Source organism: Salmo salar, chromosome 20, assembly GCF_965601325.2.
Source record: "Salmo salar chromosome 20, fSalSal1, whole genome shotgun sequence".
Lineage (NCBI taxonomy): Eukaryota > Metazoa > Chordata > Actinopteri > Salmoniformes > Salmonidae > Salmo > Salmo salar.
In genome coordinates, this window is record NC_138310.1 from 48,924,049 (window position 1) to 48,943,482 (window position 19,434).

Consider the following 19,434-nt stretch of genomic DNA (forward strand, 5'->3'; position numbering starts at 1 on the left):
AAGAAACCACTACTAAAGGACACCAATAAGAAGAAGAGACTTGCTTGGGCCAAGAAACACGAGCAATGGACATTAGACCGGTGGAAATCGGTCCTTTGGTCTGATGAGTCCAACCGCTGTGTCATTGTGAGATGCAGAGTAGGTGAACAAATTATCTCTGCATGTGTGGTTCCCACTGTGAAGCATGGAGGAGGAGGTGTGATAGTTTGGGGGTGCTTTGCTGGTGTGGCACTGTCAGTGATTTATTTCGAATTCAAGGCACACCAGCATGGCTACCACAGCATTGTGCAGTGATACACCATCCCATCTGGTTTTGGGCTTAGTGAGACTATCATTTGTTTTTAACAAGGCAATGACCCAAAACACACCTCCAGGCTGTGTAAGGGCTATTTGATCAAGAAACAGAATGATGGTGTGGTGCATCAGATGACCTGGCCTCCACAGTTACCCAACCTCAACCCAATTGAGATGGTTTGGGATGAGATGGACTGCAGAGTGACGGAAAAGCAGCCAACAAGTTCTCCACATATGTGGGAACTCCTTCAAGACTGTTTGAAAAAGATTCCTTGTGAAGCTGGTTGAGAGAATGCCAAGAGTGTGCAAAGCTGTCATCAAGGAAAAGGGTGGCTACTTTGAAGAATCTATTTAGATTTGTTTAACACTTTTTTGGTTACTTCATGATGTGTTCTTTCATAGTTTTTATGTCTTCACTATTATTCTACAATGTAGAACATAGTAAAAATAAAGAAAAACCCTTGAATGAGTAGGTGTGTACCAACTTTTGACGGGTACTGTACATGCCTTCCCCTCTCATACTCAGTTTATTGGGAACTGTGTAAATAAGCACCAGGAAGGATGTTCACTCTACCTATCCCTCTCTCCTCCTCTTCAATCACTCACATACCATCCTCTTCAGCTCCTCCCTTACTCCTCACACACACAATCGATCTGAGGAGAGCTCCGCTGTTTTGTTTCCATCATTTATTCATCCCTCCCTCCCTCCTTTCCTCCCTCCGCCGAGCAAAATGGACAGAATTGAGGGAGGCAGGAGGAGAGGAACGGTTCAATCAACAGCACTAACACCACCTCAGAGTGAGGGAGAGACGGAGACCGAGAGAGAGAGAGAGAGAGAGAGAGAGAGAGAGAGAGAGAGAGAGAGAGACAGTGAGAGTGACACCTACACAGCAAGTGAGCGAAGCAGAGGAGAGAGCTAGAGCAGAAACGAGTGAGAGCAAGACACTGTAAGGTAGTGAGTGAGTGAGAAACATCTCAGCTGTCTGTCAAGTTACTGCAGGAGGACAGTCTGCTATTTAAAGCTAGACGCAGGCCAGAGGCTTCAGATGCTAACATACATGATAAGAGCACTTTATCAACCCCACGAGCGTTTCGCTACACCCGCAACAACATCCGCTAAACATGTGTATGTGACTAATACAATTTGATTTGATTTGACGAGCGCAAAGGTGTGTGTGTGTGTGTGTGTGTGTGTGTGTGTGTGTGTGTGTGTGTGTGTGTGTGTGTGTGTGTGTGTGTGTGTGTGTGTGTGTGTGTGTGTGTGTGTGTGTGTGTGTATGTGTGTTTAGATGCTAATGTAACTGAAGGCCAGTGCAGGGTCGACAGATTGATCGCAGATCATGATGAAAGACAAAGTGTTTTTTGAAGACTGATCCCTAGAGTCATAAAATCCATCTCTCTCTCTCTGTGTGTCAGTATCGCTAGCTATGGTAGTGCTATCAGAGTCGCCTCATTGCTTTGACACACTGAGTGACTCATGAGAGAGAGAGAGAGAGAGAGAGAGAGAGAGAGAGAGAGAGAGAACACAAGAGGAAAACTGATACTCTCGGCTGACTGGAGTGTTCCAGCCCTCACTGAAGCCATCTTCTAGTGGTTTTGTGTGGCTCAGCTGGTAGACGCACTGACTGTTGTAAATGACTTTGGATCAACGTGTCTGCTAAATGGTATAGGACATCTGAATGGTTTTAAGCTGCTATCAAATGTTGTAAATCAACGGGTGAGGATGGGTACCTTTGGCGTGCTTCCACATGACTTTGGGAGGGGGGTATCCGTGAGACACAAATAACAAAGCCATGATCTCTGTACCAGGAAGGTATGTTAAACCAGAGGAGTAATCCTTATTTTTATTAACTCCTATCAGCTAGTTTTCTCCATTTTCTTTGATTATGTTCCTCACTGTGTGTGGTTAGGCTGCAGTCAGACTCACTCAGTATGTGTGTGGTTGAGAGCATGTGGTGTGTTGTTTTGATTGTCACATAGACCCGATAGGTGCAGTGAAATGTGTTGTTCTACAGGGTCAGCCATAGTAGTACAGCGACTGAGGGTTAAGCGCCTTCCTCAAGGTGACAATTGCAGATTTTTCATCTTGCCGTCTCGGGTACTGGAACTAGCCACCTTTCGTTTACTGGCCCAACGCTCTAACCACTAGGCTAACTTTCGCCCTGGTGTGTGGTTGAGAATGTGTACTCGTGGTCCGGGTTGCGGGTCAGACTCACTCTTGACGGTCAGGACCATGCTCTTGCTGATGTCGGAGCCCACGCCGTTGGAGGCCTGGCAGAGGTAGTATCCCCGGTCGTCCTCCAGGACGTGACGGATCAGCAGAGAGCCGTTCCCCATGATCTGGATCCGACCGGTCAGAGGCACTGGGTGGTACTGCTGCGGGTTCCCTGTACCTAGCGAGGGGGTGAATTTCGCTGATGATTGCAGTATGGTTATCAAGATCATAGTCCACTATATTATAGTGGTTCTGTGTGGCTCAGCTGGTAGACACACTGACTGTTGTAAATCACTTTGGATCAACGTGTCTGCTAAATGGTATAGGACATCTGAATGGTTTTAGGCTGATATCAAACACGGCTAGATACACAGTAACGGCAAATGTTGTAAATCAACGGGTGAAGATGGGTACCTTTGGCGTGCTTCCACATGACTTTGGGAGGGGGGTATCCGTCCACGGAGCAGTTGAGGACCCCCACCTTGCCGTAGATCCCATCCTGATTATTGGGCTGGACCACAAACTGAGGGGGCACTGTAGGGAGGGGAGGGAGAAGATTAAACTTGGAGCCTGACGGTCTGTCTGTCTGTCTGTCTGTCTGTCTGTCTGTCTGTCTGTCTGTCTGTCTGTCTGTCTGTCTGTCTGTCTGTCTGTCTGTCTGTCTGTCTGTCTGTCTGTCTGTCTGTCTGTCTGTCTGTCTGTCTGTCTGTCTGTCTGTCTGTCTGTCTGTCTGTCTGTCTGTCTGTCTGTCTGTCTGTCTGTCAGTCAGTCAGTCAGTCAGTCAGTCAGTCAGTCAGTCAGTCAGTCAACCGGTCCTGTCTCACCTGTGACAGTGAGCTGCCTCTCAGAGCTGACGGTGGCGGCGTCGTTACTAGCGATGCAGGTGTAGTTGCCGTTGTGCTTGAGCGACACCTTGCCGATCTGCAGCGAGCTCATGTACTCCTTGGTCTCGATGTTGACGCCGGACGAGGGCACGATCTCCTGGCCGTCCTTACGCCAGGTGATGTGGATGGGCATGTCGCCAGACGACACCACGCAGGCGATGTACATCAGCTTCCCAATGGAGGTGGGGGGGAAGTCAAAGGGCTGGATCAGAGGGGGCACTGAGAGACGGTAAACAGGAGGGAGAGAGAGATAGAATAAGAGGAGAAAGAAAGCATGAGGAGGAGGGAAAGGGTCAAAAGGGGAGTGACAGAGAGGGAGGAAAGCAGATACATACATGTGTGTGAGAGACAGCGAGAGAGAGAGAGAGAGAGAGAGAGAGAGAGAGAGAGAGAGAGAGAGATGGATGGATGGATGGATGGATAGTTCATATTGAGTGATTCAGACTGGGTGATGGGCTGGTTGGTAGTTTATGGTGAGTGACCTTCCCTGTGATCTCCAGTCAGTCTAATCCTGGAACCCAGCGTCTCCCCGGCCCCCCAACCCTCTCCTCTCCAGCCCATAATAGCTGCTCTAATTAGAGCCCAATCAGCAGAGGGAAGAATGGCGTTGCCATGGTGACCACAGTAGGAGTGGGGGGCAAGGAATGGGGGGGGGGGGGGGGGGCGTAGAGCTGAGACATCTGGGGGATTTAATTTGGGCCTCGTTAAAATTAATCTAATTAAATCAGAGAAATGACGAGATGCACACACACACACACCAGATGACACACCCTTCAGTCTTCCTATGGCAAGCACACATTCAACCTCATCAACACACTATAAAACAGGCAACACACAAGCTTGTACAGTCTTGACCCTGTGCTCTGACACACACACACACACACACACACACACACACACACACACACACATATACACACACACACACACACACAAACCCATATATCATATATATCCGCACAATAGCACTCTTGCTTTGTGTAATTGCTGAGTGGTTGAGAGGCTGTAGTAGGCCGCTCCGGTCCTTAATCAGAGGTTATTACAGGCAACGCGTGCACTCTCTCGCTCTTTCACCATCTCACTTGCTCTTTCTCACGCAAATTAATTCAAACACAAAACTAACTCACTCACAAGCATACTCAAATACACACACACACTCAGTGACGTACACTTCTCCCAATACACAGCATCCAGTAACACAGACAGCCACCAGCATACAGAGAGACTCTTGGACTACAACTGAACACACAAATAAACTACAACCCCACCACACTTCCTGTAGAGCAAGTGACCTCTGACCTTTGACTTGGACGTAGACGGTCTGACTGATGAAGATCTGTGGTTGGATGAGCACACTGCATAGGTACGCCCCCTCGTCCAAGACCTTCTGGACATCACTTAGCTTCAGAGTACCATTCTCATACACCACCTAAGATCAAGATTAGGATTAAGATTAAGTTTAAGAAGAAGATTAGAATTAATATTAAGATTCCCTGACTGTGGGAATTCCAGCACTTTAGCATTTTATATTTATACAGGGTCTGCATCCCAAATGGCACCCAATTCCTAATATAGTACTCTATTCCCTTCATAGTGCTTTTTGACCAGAGCGTCCATAGGGCTCTGGTCAAAAAGCACTATGAAGGGAATAGAGTGCAGTTTGGGGACACAGACACGTTGAGATGTGACAATTTATTTTACACGTAGCATGATGCAGAGGAGATTATTGTCGTTAGTTGGGGTTTTTCTTGTTGCTCTTGTTTGTGTACAAAACTGAGAAAATTGCGGAGAAAAGAATGCACCCACCTGACGATGGTTGTCGGGCAGCAGAAGCCCCTCCTTGTACCACTTGATTGAGTAGTAGGGATAGCCAATCACACGGCAGTTTATAAAGGTGTTCCTCCCAGCCACCGCCGTGATGTTACGCATATCCCTGATCCTGGGAGAACCTGAGAGAGAGAGAAAGAGAGAGAGAGAGAGAAGACAGAGAGAGAGAGAAGACACAGAGAGAGAGAAGACGAGAGAGAGAGAGAGAGAGAGAGAGAGAGGGAGAAAGAGAGAGAGATAGAGAAAGAGAAGAGAAAGGAGAGAGATATGGGGTAGTCAGAGGGTAGTGAAGAGAAGGAGGGGGAAAGAGGGAGATCATCAGATGAGGTTGTGGAGAAAAGGGAAGGAGGGAAAGAGGAGGAGAGGAAAGGAGGGAGGGAGGATCGGGTGTATGTATAGATAGGGGGTTAGAATGCCCTGTCCCATTTCAATCAAATCTGTTTGTGTGTGTGTCTGTGCGTGTGCAAGCATATGCATGTAACTGTGCGCGTGTCTATTTCCTGTGTTATGGTGAGTGTACGAACATAATCATTGTAATACATTTCTGTTGCAATATCCTGACTATCTTAGCGCATCCTACTGTAGGTGATTTCAGCTTCTAGATTTATTACAAATTCTAGTCTCCTCCTCGTCTGTGCAAGACGCCTTGAATACACCACAAGTTTGCATTTCCTGCCATGCAGGAAAATTCTCAGCAACAAAAAAGTGATCAAATTAAGATCCTACATCTGTATCAACACAGGTTGAGTACCGAACGGCAGTCTATAGGCTCTGGTCAAAAGTAGCACATTGTATAGGGAATAGGGTGCAAGTTGGATGCATCCACAGTCAGTTTGAGGATGGCGGGTGGGGAGAATGGAAGAGGAAACACAATGCACGATGAGTATGTTACCATGGGCAACAGGGCTGGAGGACCCAGAGAGGACCAATGGTGAGAGACGATGGGGACAGAGAGACGGAGGGATGACAGACAGGAGAGAAAGTGAGGTGCGATGCGTTCATCGGGAGAGCGCCGGGTTTATTTAGTACGAGTACTCTCTCTCTCTCTCTCTCTCTCTCTCTCTCCTCTCTCTCTCTCTCTCTCTCTCTCTCTCTCTCTCTCTCTCTCTCACTCCTCTCTCTCTCGCTCTCTTGCTCTCTCAGTGTGCGTTGGCCTTTGAAGTCACAGCGCTGACAAGTCAACCCCAGATGTATTATTCACCAGCTCTGTCACACTGCTCCTTTCTCAGACACTGTCTCACACACCGTCTCTTACACACTGTCTCACACACCGTCTCTTACACACTGTCTCACACACCGTCTCTTACACACTGTCTCACACACCGTCTCTTACACACTGTCTCACACACTGTCTCACACACCGTCTCTTACACACTGTCTCACACACCGTCTCTCACACACTGTCTCACACACCGTCTCTCACACACTGTCTCACACACCGTCTCTTACACACTGTCTCACACACCGTCTCTTATATACTCTCACTCACACATGAATTCAAATGTAATGTAAGTGTGTGTTCGTGTGTCTGTGTGAAAGTGCAGTTTGATGGTTGTTATTGCAATTGAGTGTATCATCAGTAAGTCAATATTGAGTGTGTTCCTGTGGAGTGTAAGTGTGTGTGTATGCATGTGGGGGGGGGGGGGGTACTTTTAGTGTAAGTTACTGCGATTGAGTGCATCATCTGTCAGTGTGTATCAGTGTGTTTGTGGATCAGTATGAGTGTGTGTTACTGCAAGCAGAGCGTGTGTTACTGCTGGGTTTGAGAGTCCCTGGCAACAACTCATTCTCACTCCAATGTAGCCTTCTGGCATGTCTCCTTAGAGCAGACACACGTGTCATAACTGAGCGTCTTGCTGAAAGAGATGGAGAGAGATAGAAGGAATTAATGGAGAGAGAGGATGGAGAGGTGGAGAGGGATATGGCTCTGGCCATCAATGCCACTCCTCCTCCCTGTCGTCCCCGACGATCACCGCGGTGACAGTGACATCACCAGGCCTGTCGTCAGTGCTCCCCATCACCCCTCTGACACATGTTCAGATGAGACTTGGCTCTCTTCTCCTCTTCTCACTCTCTCCTCTCCTCCGTTCTCCCTCTGATACGGCTCTGGCCATCAGTGCCACTCCTCCTCCCTGTTGTCCCTGGCGATCACCGCAGTGACAGTGACATACCCAGGCCTGTCATCAGTGCTCCCCATCACCTCTCTGACACAAGCTCAGATGAGACTTGGCTCTCCTCTTCTCACTCTCTCCTCTCCTCCGTTCTCCCTCTGTTCCTCACCATCTGTCTCTACCTCTCCACTTCCTCCTCTCTGTGTACCTCTCTATTTTTCTGCATCTCTCTCTCTATGCCCTACTATCCTCCATCTACTCCCTCATCTCACACTCTTTGTAACCCCCCTATCTTTCAGTCTTCACGACTCTCTCTCCCCCTCTCTCTCGCTCGCTCCCATTCTCTCTCTCTCTCTCTCTTTCAGACGGTGGCTGCCATGGTCGTCCCTCTGTCTCTTTCTTTCTGGAGGAATACCCTGTTCACTCTCCTGGCTTTGACACTCAAACTGTGTGTGTGTGTGTGTGTCTGTGTGTGTGTCTGTGTGTGTGTTATGTGTGTGTGTGTGTCTGTGTGTGTCTGTGTGTGTCTGTGTGTGTAATAGAGAGAGTGTGAGAGAGCGAGTAGAGAGAGGGGAGGGACAGAGCGAGACAGTGACAGACAAACATATGGGCTGGAAGAACAAAGACTGATAGACGACTGGCAAGAGTAGAAAAACAACCGATATTTGGAAAGAACAAATGAAGGCATGGGGACAAACGAGTAGCGAGCACACACACACACACACACACACACACACACACACACACACACACACACACACACACACACACACACACACACACACACACACACACACACACACACACACACACAGCACACACACTCCCACAGAGAAAGCAAGGGAGAAGGAATGTAGAGTAAGCGAGGAGAAGAGGGGAGAGGAAAGGAGGGGTAAAGGTAAGGGGGTTTGGGAGGGCGGGTATTAGAACCCAATGGCTGATATTGAAAAGTAGACAGGCACCTCTTACGTTTATGCGCGCTTGGTACTCGGCGCTACCGGCCGAGTTGCGTGCGGCGCAGCGATACACCCCTCCGTCGCGGATCTCCGGGCTGCTGACGTTGACGTGGGACACGGTGGAGCCGTCCGACAGCGTGTACTGGCTGGCCCTCACCCGAGACGGGTCCCTGGCCACAGCCTCATCATCCAGAGTCCAGGTGATGGTGGGGGGAGGGGCACCTTTGGCAGCGCACATGAGGGAGAAGGGTTCCCCTGGGACCACCACTCGCTCACTGAAGGAGGACACGATACGGGGCGTACCATCTGAGGAAGAAGGGATGGAGAGGGGGGAGAGGTTAGAGGCTAGGTATTGGGTCATTTCTGATGCACGAACATGTGCGCACACACACACACACACACACACACACACACACACACACACACACACACACACACACACACACAGAGCCTATCCCTCACACTTCTCACCCTATGAAGTCTAGTTCTTGTAGATGGCAAAACACTGATAGGCACACACACACACACACACACACACACACACACACACACACACACACACACACACACACACACACACACGCACACGCACACACACAACCCACCCCTTTAACTCACACACATTCCTTACCCTCCAGCAGTATGATGGAGAAGTCCTGTGCGGTCTGGCCCTTGCGGGTGGCGAAGCACTGGTAGGCTCCCGAATGTCTCTTCTGGGCAGCGGAGATGAACAGGGTCTCGTTGTGGGCCCCCTGGATGGAGAAGTGCTGGTCGGGGAGGACGGGTTCTGTGTTGCGGTACCAGGACAGGGTGAAGTGGGGAGAACCCTGCACGGCACACGACAGGATCACCGTGCTGCTGATGCCCGTCTTCAGGTTCTTAGGAGATAGAGTCACTCTCAACGGCTCTTTGGAGAGAAGGGGGGAAGGAGAGGGAGAGAGTGGGGAGAGGGAGAGAGAGGGGAATGGATGGAGGGAGGGAGGTAGAGAGAGAGAGCGAGAGAGAGAAAGGGAAGGAGGGAAAAGGTGGTATAATTAAAAAAAAAGTTAAACTGTAACTTCAGTTAGTAAATAAGTTAATGAAGTATTTTTCTTCCAAAAATGTAAGGGCAGAACCCCTTATTCAAGGGAACATCACTTAAAATATATTTTATAAGTACAGTACAATGTTCTGGTACAAAATGGCTGCCGTTTGTTCATCACCCAGGTGAGTGCTACAGTACAGTACAGAGGAGGCTGGTAGGAGGCGCTATAAGAGGACGGGCTCATTGTAATGACTGGAATGGAATAAACGGAACGGTACCGAACAAGCACACGGAAACAACGTCTTTGACTCCCTTCCAATTGATTCTATTACAGCCATAACAATGAGCCCGTCCTCCTATAGCTCCTCCCACCAGCCTCCTCTGGTACAGTACATGCTGGCAGTAGAGTCGGGGTACAGCAGGGTACGCCTAGAGATGTGGCGGAAACAACTACACTGCATATAAATAAACTCTCCCTTGACTGGACTAGGTAGCCCAAGGTAGCTAGAAGGAGAGGGGGGTACAGATGTCCTCTGCAGAGAGGTAGAGAGAAGATCTCTTCAACTCTCGTCTCTCAAAACGGTTCAAAATCATAGAGCTTGGGTGTGTACGGGGTCCACTTTTACTTGTCTGAGCGTAATGTGCATGTTCAGTATGTGCCTGTGAATATGAGACACCCAGAGAAACTGAGACAGAGAGGGAGCGAAAATGTCAATGAGCAATAAGGCAGCTGGTGTTATGTGCTGGGGACTGCGGGGGGGGGGGGGGGGGGGGTGTGTGTGTGTGTGTGTGTGTGTGTGTGTGTGTGTGGTGTGTGTGTGTGTGTGTGTGTGTGTGTGGTGTGTGTGTGGGTGTGTGTGTGTGTGTGTATATGAGTGTCCCACCTCCCCTGCCCTGTCAGGTAGGGTTTGTGTGAGTTCACCATGATGTGCCCTACGGCCAAACGGACCAACTTCCACTACCCTTACCCCCCATCCTCACTCGTCCTCACCACTCTCTCCCTCCTTCCCTCCCTCTCTCTCCTCAACATCACCATCCCATTTGTGTCTCTGTCTAGTCTCCCCAGATATTTCGTCCCCCAAACAATACCCCCTCCCCTCTTCTCCTCCCCTCTCCTCAGCTCCCAGTGACACACAGGGGAAGCTGCGCCTTTCGGAACGCCCAGTGTTCCTTCCTGTCACCATGGCCACGCTCGGCATGGGTTCCCGAGAGGACCGAAACGAAGTGGGCAGGAGGGGAGCGAGGTGTCCCTGGAGATCAGGATCAAACTCATCCCAGAGAGGGGTTGTGGCGAGGTGACAGGGGGCAAGGACACAGCCAACAGAGCTTAAACGATCAATCCCTCTCTCTCCTTGTTTAAACACCTCTGTCGGGAGAGGGTGATGAGGTGTTCGGTCATGCGGGAGGAGCGCAAAGGCTGAATGTGCAAAATTTTCTATGGTTGAGAGAAGGTGGTGTCTCCATTCTACGTGTAAATGGTGTTGTATTCAGTCACGGGACGGAGCAACAGGATGATAGGGTTGTTGCATTACAATCTAGTCCCAACATCATCATAGTATATTTCTTCGGGGTCCGATAGCACCAAACCTACATGAGGCTTCTGCTAATACCGGATACCCCTACGTAGTCCAAGGCACCAAACTGACCAATGAAAAGTCAGCCAAAACACATCCCAATAACGTGTCCACCAAATATCAAAAAAGTGATTTTTACCTTAAGATGAATGCACTAACTTTAAGTCGCTCCGGATAAGAACATTTGATAAATGACTTAAACGTCAAATGTAAATATTAATTAATATTCTGTTACTAATCTGAGGGACCTATGCATTAGGCCACTATGTGCATAACGACAAATCTACAGGCCTTTGTCCCAAACAGCAAACTGTTCCTGTAACTTGGGGTGAACTAACCAAGGAGCAGCACAGAGACATGTGGCTCGTGACTCACCGATGACGTTAAGATGACCGGTCACCTCTTTAGAGCCGAAGCTGTTGGTGACCTCACAGATGTAGTTGCCGCTGTCGCCCAGACGCAGGTCGCTGACCGTCAGGCCCGTGAGACGGCGCGTCCAGCGGGAGTCGGCGGGCAACGGGCGTCCGTCCTTCAGCCAGCGGATGGTGGGGTTGGGATACCCCGAGGCGATGCAGGGCAGCTCCACATTACGCCCCACCTGGACCTCCCCGGACTGGAAACTGTCCAACACTGAGGGGGTGGACTCCGTAGGGTCTGGGAGAAGGAGAGGGGGTTAGAAATACTGATATTGATCATGCTGCTATTGACTCCAAATAATATACTGTGAAGATAAATTCAAGGAAAGGAAACAAAGATAACAATAACCCATGTACTGTAAGACAGTCTTGCACCAATAGACAAAAAAAGCACTTACCCACACACACCCACACACACACACCAGTGGCGGTCGGTGCCGTTTAAGAGGGAGGACTTTTTCAAGAAAAAATGCATGAGCATGGCCTTATTTCTATTACAGCATATTAGATGACTGTCATTCATATTCCATTCATCCAGCTCAATGTAACAGCGATAGATTTAGGCTACTGCACGGTACTAACATGTTCTCTGTACCCATCATGAGGTTGCTACAAGCTAGCCTATGAATGAAAGTTTACAACATAGAGACACATGAGACACATGGACAGACAGGGACACATTCAATAGCGCCGTGCACACTCTTGCCTGCATCTAGTTGATCTAGGGTGTAATCATTTGTCCAACAGTTGCAAATGAGAGTTTCTATTGGACAAATTCAGGTATGTTTATCCCCGTTTCGTTCCGTTTGCTTCCGTTTAAGAAAGGTTTTTCAACAGAATCGGCGGAATGAATACACCCCTGATCACAAGTAAACACAGTTCACTTTCATAGCAGCCAAGTTGTATTCCTTCTTGCATCTATGTGCTCTCCTCCTCTCATCTTTTCCCTTCGCATGTGGACTTCAATGCACAACACATCAGCTGTATGTGACCAGGCAAAAAAAATACTACACACTGCCTACATAATTTTTGCCATATTAGCTAAAGTAACGTCATTGTCAACATAGCTAATAGACCTAACCCGTTTGTAAACTCGCAACAATTATGCAGTAAGGTTACAGTGTACAGCCAGTAAGCAGTTTAGCACTTACACCGGTGGGCCATGGTGGCAAAACATTTGTAAAACCAAAAGCTTACCTTGACTTGGAAGAGTTCCAGTGTTGTGTTTGATAGTCATAGCCAGCCAGCTAACATAGCATCCCTCTGTTAGAGCAGGGTGTTTGAGTAAGTTAAACTAGCTAGCTGCATATGCTAGCTAAGTAAGTGAAATTATCTCTCTCTCTTGCTTCTCCTTCATTTTGGAAGAAATTAATTGGTTCAAATCTTTCTCTCTCTTTGAGTCAACTACTCACCACATTTTATGCACTGCTGTGCTAGATAGCTGTAGCTTATGCTTTCAGTACTAGATTCATTCTCTGATCCTTTAATTGGGTGGATAACATGTCAGTTCATGCTGCAAGAGTGAAAGGTTGGAGGATGCCCTCCGGGAAGCTGCCACAATTACTGTGTAAGTCTATGGAAGGGGGTGAGAACCATGATCCTCCTAGGTTTTGTCAATGTAGAGGAGGACGGAAGCTAGCTGTCCTCCGGCTACACCATGGTGCTAGCCTACAGAGTGCTGTTGAGGCTACTGCAGACCTTCATTGCAAAAAAGTATTTTGTAATAAATTATTTGGTGACATGATTATATTTAGTATAGTTTTATCTAAAAATGTTTTACAATTTATATTCGTATGAAATTCACTGAGGATGTTCCTCCTCTGAGTAGTCTCTCTCTCTCTCTCTCTCTCTCTCTCTCTCTCTCTCTCTCTCTCTCTCTCACCCATAACAGAGAGCCTGGCTCCGTTGCTCTGCCGAGTCTCGCCACTGTATTTGTGCTTGGTGATGCAGCGGTAGGTGGACAGGGCATCTTCCTTCTGGACCTCTGATATGTATAGGGCCCCAAACGACGTCAGGAAGAAACGGTTCCCTGTAGAGGAGAAGAGGAGGAAGAGGAGGACAAGGAGGAGGAGGAGAGGGAAAACGTCAGTCCATGTGTCCAAAACACAAACACTGTCATGTCAACCCACCACAAGCCAGTCCCTGATTGATTGACTGACTGATTGGTTCATTGTTTGGCTAGCACTAGGGCTGTTACGGTGACCGTATTACCTCCACACTGGCGGTCACGAGTCATGACTGCTGTCAAATTCCAGGTGACCATTTAGTCACGGTAATTATGCTTCTCCAAGTTCTGATGCTGCTGATAGTCATTAGTAGCCTACCAAACTTGCTAACTGTCTGGTAGTCATCACTCTAATGTCCCTCTAATCACTCTGACATCAATGCAAATGTATCGAAAATCTAATCAAACACTTCATGAGAGGCCATGAGCTCATGTTTTGCAACATTTCTATAAACTATATAATTGCGTGAGAAAACAGAGTTTTGATGGCCTCTATTAAAAAGAGGAGGATCCCATAAGCTTACTATAGGCTAGGCCTACTATATTTATTTCACAACTGTCCTAATATTAAGCACATTGCTTCTCTTTACAATAGGAGTGTGGCCTACCTGGCTGGCATGAAAATAAACCACGGGAAAAGCGTCCTCCATTCGCTTTTTAAGTGCTGACCCTGGTTCGAGACAGGTGCATGATAATGGTCCATTGTAAATCAAAACAAGGCTGCACACCTCATGTAGCCTAGCCCATAAGACTATATGTTTTGATAAGGTTTGTATCACAACCAAAGTGGCCAAATAACGTCTTAAAATGAATTCGCTTTACAACAGGTGTAGAGCCTAACTGGAATACATATGTATACATTTTGGGGAAGATCATTTTCACCATTACATGTTTCTTTAGACCTGTCTAAAATAAATCATGGATTTATTCGACTTTTTAATATGTAGATGTTCCAAAGGTCTGTTTCTTGTAGGCTGTGCGTGGAAGCCTGGAGATGCTCAATGTCTTTATGTTGATTAACGGTCAATTACCGTGAGACCGGCAGTTATTTGCTTGACAATCACCGGCCGACAACATTTCATGACCACCACAGCCCTAGCTTGCACACACACACACACACACACACACACACACACACACACACACACACACACACACACACACTGGAGCTTTTAAGAGAGCAGCTATCAAATGCTTTCCATCTAATGATTTATGCTTTTAAAATACAGAGAGAGAGTACATTAAGGCAAAAGAGAGGTAAGAGAATGAGGAGATTGAGAGAGAGAGAGAGAGAGAGAGAGAGAGAGGTTATGTGTTAATATTTCAGGGGTTGTGTTATTGTAACAGTATATTAGTGTCATGTTCATTTCACATCAGTGAGTGCCTTAGCCTGCCCCTGATTTATCCTCATGTCGATAAGGCCCGGATCCAACATGAAGCCCACAGACACATCGAGTGGATTTCAGTGTTCATTCCTTTTACACTCTCATGTTAACGTTCATCTGTCTGTTCTCTACTGGCTCGGGCTGAGACAGGCTGTATTATTCCACTCTCTGTGAGTTTTGGGGATTGTTATATAAGTGCTATGAATGTGTGTGTGTGTGTGTGTGTGTGTGTGTGTGTGTGTGTGTGTGTGTGTGTGTGTGTGTGTGTGTGTGTGTGTGTGTGTGTGTGTGTGTGTGTGTGTGTGTGTGTGTGTGTGTGTGTGTGTGTGTGTGGTGTGTGTGTATGTTCGTGTGTGTTTTAGAGTGTATCAAGGGTATTTTCAGATTGGTTCTTGTTTGTTAACCACTGTGTTCACAAGGGCTATGGAAATGTTGACATCAGTAAATAAATGCAGGAAAATGTTTTATTTGAGTGTATACTACTCACCACACACTAGCTCTGAGGCGAAGTGTCTATAGCTATTGGTCAGCGTCTAGAGGCACAGTAACCCTAATACATGCAAAAACATGAGGTTTATTTCTGATATTTTTAATAGTATACTCATCTTCATTGTTGGTGTCCGTGAGTTTATAAAGGAATGTGTGTGTGTGAGTGTGTGTGAGTGTGTGTGTGTGTGTGTGTGTGTGTGTGTGTGTGTGTGTGTGTGTGTGGTGTGTGTGTGTGTGTGTGTGTGTGTGTGTGTGTGTGTGTGTGTGTGTGTGTGTGTGTGATTGTATGTGTTTGTGAATGATAGAGAATGTGTGTGAGTGTGTGAGAGAGTATCAATGAATACAAACACGTGTGTGTGTGTGTGTGTGTGTGTGTGTGTGTGTGTGTGTGTGTGTGTGTGTGTGTGTGTGGGTGTGTGTGTGTGTGTGTGTGTTTGTGCTGGCAACGGCAGTGTGAGGGATGGCGATCGATGCACTTTATGGCTCCACAGCTCCATCCAAAGGAGATTTATTAAAGCAGAGACGACAGGGCTGGCTCCCTGCCACACACACACGCTCGCACACACACACACACACACACACACACACACAAACACACACACACTCCATCACTCTAACAAGACTCAGATGGCAACGGGAGTGCCTGTTCCTTTCTGCCTTCAAAACTGACAACAACCTCATATCAGCATTCACACAACATTCTCACAGCATTCAACTATCTCATAGATGCTGGCTTATATGTTCCAGTCACACACACACACACACACACACACACACACACACACACACACACACACACACACACACACACACACACACACACACACACACACACACACACACACACACACACACTACCATTTTCTACTATGAGTGTTCATTAAAAATGGTTTAATATGTATTCACCTGTCTGTATGCTTTTGTACTACTGTAGCAGTGTGTGTGTGTGTGTGTGTGTGTGTGTGTGTGTGTGTGTGTGTGTGTGGCTAACTGTTGTCGTGCTGAGTGCTAGGCCATGAAGGCTGTAATTGCGGGCCTGCCCTTCTGTTCCAACCAGGGTATTAAGTCTTACAGGATAATGTGCACTTGGTGAGTTTAACTCCCTACAACACCCTCACCACCCTGTCACAACACACTGACACAGACAGGAAGTGCATCTGAAATGGCACCCTATTCCCTATATAGTGCCCTACTGTTTGACTAAGGACCATAGGGGTCTGATCAAAACTAGTGCACTACGTAGCGAACAGAGGGCCATTTCGGATGCGGCCAGCGAGAGAAAGAGCGCATTACAGAATAGGAGGGAAAGACAGCAGAAAGGAGAGAGGACAGAGACGGAAGGAATAGAAGAAAGGGGTGAGGGGAGGGCCAAGGATTGAGAAGGAGTAAAGAGGAAGAGGGAGAGAGAGAGCTGAGCAAAAGGATGCACAGAAATGGGGACGGGCTCAGAGGGGAGTGGACAAGGACAATTCTCTTCAATCTAACTGATGAGCAGCGGATTGCTTCTCCACCTCCTCCCCTCCTCCCAGACAGTACATTATGGCTTCATCGGTAGTGGAGTGTTCCTACTGATGATGGCTAAGGCCTCCACTGACAGAGAATCCTTCAGAGCTTCCTATGGATCTGTCTCTTCACCTCCCCCTCCCTCCCTCTCTTCACCCACCTCCCTTGAGATCTCTCTCTTTCTCCCCTCGCCCTCTGTCTCTCCGTCCGTCTCTTTCTCCACCTGCCTCCCTGCTACCACTCATTCTCTTTCTCCCTCCTCCCTCTGCCCGTCCCTACGTCCCTCAGCTTATTCAGTGTGGTTAGTGACCACGGAGGCAGATGGAGGGAAATATTCATCACTAAATCACTGTTTTCACTCTTCCCTCCACTGCTCCCACCCCCTCTCTGTTTCAAATTCAAAATACTTTATTGGCATGGAAAGTGTTGCCAAAAATACATTACCAAAGCAAACGCAATAGACACATATCAAATCAATGATGACTCAGACAGATAATAGTAGGACAAATAATGATAAACGATGAGTCATAACAATTAACAGTAAGAAATGAACGAGGACAATAATGAAATAGTGAGACAGATTCAGGTAGTAATGTTATCTCTCTCTTTCTCTCTCTCTCTCTCTCTCTCTCTCTCTCTCTCTCTCTCTCTCTCTCTCTCTCTCTCTCTCTCTCTCTCTCTCTCTCTCTCTCTCTCTCTCTCTCTCTCTCTCTCTCTCTCTCAATTCAAATTTCTTTATTGGCATGAAATAGGATTTGTAGATATTGCCAAAGCAGTACAGTAAATAAATACAATCCAAGGAGGTGAATGAAATCAGTAGTCATAATAATAGCACATATCATCTTGTATACAGGTACAACACTATTGCTGTTGCACTATGCAATCTTGGGTCGATACATTTACGATTATAAAAAGAAAGAGAAAGAATGGGTAATAAATAAACAACAAAATGTACTTTATGTCAGCTATATGGACTGTAAATACTTCAGCGAATGAATGGTAATGGGATGTCCCTCAGGATATGGCAATCATATACATATCTGGCGGTAATATTAGCGGTTTCTCCCTCACCCAGAAAAACTCCCAGCTTTATGTCATTAGTAAATGCCCAGAAGTTAGGAATTGATTGAGATATTTTCTGGATAAAAATATTCTCTTATTTGGGAGTATTTCTCACAGTAGAGGAAAAAGTGGATCTCTGTCTCTACCTCCCATGTGGTGCAGTGACCACATAGACACTCCTCTTTGGGTAGCCGTATCTTTTTGTGTCTCCCTTTTTTCTGGAGCCAGTTGGTGGTCGCTGAGCCTGTATTTGGTCAGGATCTGTCTCTGTTTTGTATCTCTGACAGAGTAGAGATTATCCCTCCCTCCCTCCCTCCCTCCCTCCCTCCCTCCCTCCCTTTTTCTAGGGGCATTTGGTACTGACACACCTGTCATTAGGAAGACTGGCTGGGCCTGGATGGAGAGAGTCAGTGGAGGAGAGAAAGGGCTGACCCCACAGGAAGGAGGGCAGATGGAGATTGATGGAGGGAGAGCGAGAGGGAGAGGGAGAAAGAGGAAAGAGGGATGGGGGGCCGCAGGCATATGCATCACACATGTGCACAAACGATTCACTTCTCTCCTCGCATGCAAGCCTTTCCTTTTGGGAGAGCAGATCAATTCTTGTCTAGTCTGTCTCTGCCTCTAGGAGTTTGTGTGCCTGTGTGTGTCTCTGCGTGTATGTGTATGTGCATAGTGATCTACCCCACTATGGAAAAAGCTAAAAATCCCCCTCTGCCCCACATCATCCCTCACTCCGTCTCTCTTTCCTTCCCTCTCCTCCCTCCTTCTGTTTCAGAAGGACCTGTAAGTAATGGAGTGTGTTTGGTTGCTCAGCCTGGGGCAGGATGTTAAGTCCAGAGCAGAATAAAGCTGCTGTTGAATTTGTGTGTGTGTGTGTGTGTGTGTGTGTGTGTGTGTGTGTGTGTGTGTGTGTGTGTGTGTGTGTGTGTGTGTGTGTGTGTGTGTGTGTGTGTGTGTGTGTGTGTGTGTAGGCCCAAACTCCACGCTAAAGGGTCACAAACCACACACACACACACACATATTTTGAGCCCCAAGCATTTCTGCGTCTCCGTACGTTTTGAATGTGTAAGCAAACCCCATCATCTTTGAGACATAGTTGCAAGAGGGGAGGGAGGAGGGGAGACAAGACAAGGCCTGGCTAAAAATAACCTCATCTATATGGCTGCCATTTTCAACAAATCATCTCCAAGTAACATACGGGGGAAAACAGCGAGAAAAAGAAGAAGAAGAAAAGCACATGTTAACGCAGGGTGCCCACCGCCGGGGGGGGGGGGGGGGGGGGGTAGTAACAACAGATCAACAAACAACACGAACCATAGCAGAAAAGAAGTAACAAGACACCGAGGAAGAGAAACGAAGTGAGACGCATATAGATTGGTAGACCATGAAAAAATAGACGAAGGGACAGATAAAGATACATTGAGAGAGAGGGAGAGAGATAGGGAAATTGGTTAGGCAGGAGGGGAGGGGAGGGTTTTGTTCTTAGATCACATGCAAATGATTCTGCCGCCGCAATGCTAAGTAGGAGTGTTTCAAACTGTTGGCTCTCTCTCTCTCTCTCTCTCTCTCTCTCCTCTCTCTCTCTCTCTCTCTCTCTCTCGCCCTCTCTCTCGCCCTCTCTCTCGCCCTCTCTCTCGCCCTCTCTCTCGCCCTCTGTCGCTAGGGCCTGTGCGCTCACGTGACGACGGC

At 47.6% G+C, this 19,434-nt stretch overlaps 1 protein-coding gene across 7 annotated transcripts in view; it reads right to left on the reverse strand.

Annotated features, from left to right (window-relative positions):
- LOC106612745 (cell adhesion molecule DSCAML1) overlaps window positions 1–19,434 on the reverse strand; it is a 138,324-nt gene that overhangs the window by 33,850 nt on the left and 85,040 nt on the right. For 6 of the 7 annotated variants that reach the window (XM_045703562.2, XM_045703561.2, XM_045703560.2 and 3 more), the window contains exons 4-12: window positions 13,184–13,330; window positions 11,261–11,539; window positions 8,919–9,194; window positions 8,294–8,593; window positions 5,200–5,342; window positions 4,693–4,822; window positions 3,334–3,612; window positions 2,924–3,043; window positions 2,511–2,687 (exon numbers count right to left, since the gene is read on the reverse strand). In XM_045703562.2, coding sequence (XP_045559518.1) covers window positions 2,511–2,687; window positions 2,924–3,043; window positions 3,334–3,612; window positions 4,693–4,822; window positions 5,200–5,342; window positions 8,294–8,593; window positions 8,919–9,194; window positions 11,261–11,539; window positions 13,184–13,330 — 1,851 coding nt within the window. Of the gene's footprint in view, window positions 1–2,510; window positions 2,688–2,923; window positions 3,044–3,333; window positions 3,613–4,692; window positions 4,823–5,199; window positions 5,343–8,293; window positions 8,594–8,918; window positions 9,195–11,260; window positions 11,540–13,183; window positions 13,331–19,434 lie in introns of those variants that run through there. The other variant, XR_006760960.2, reaches the window with a different exon arrangement.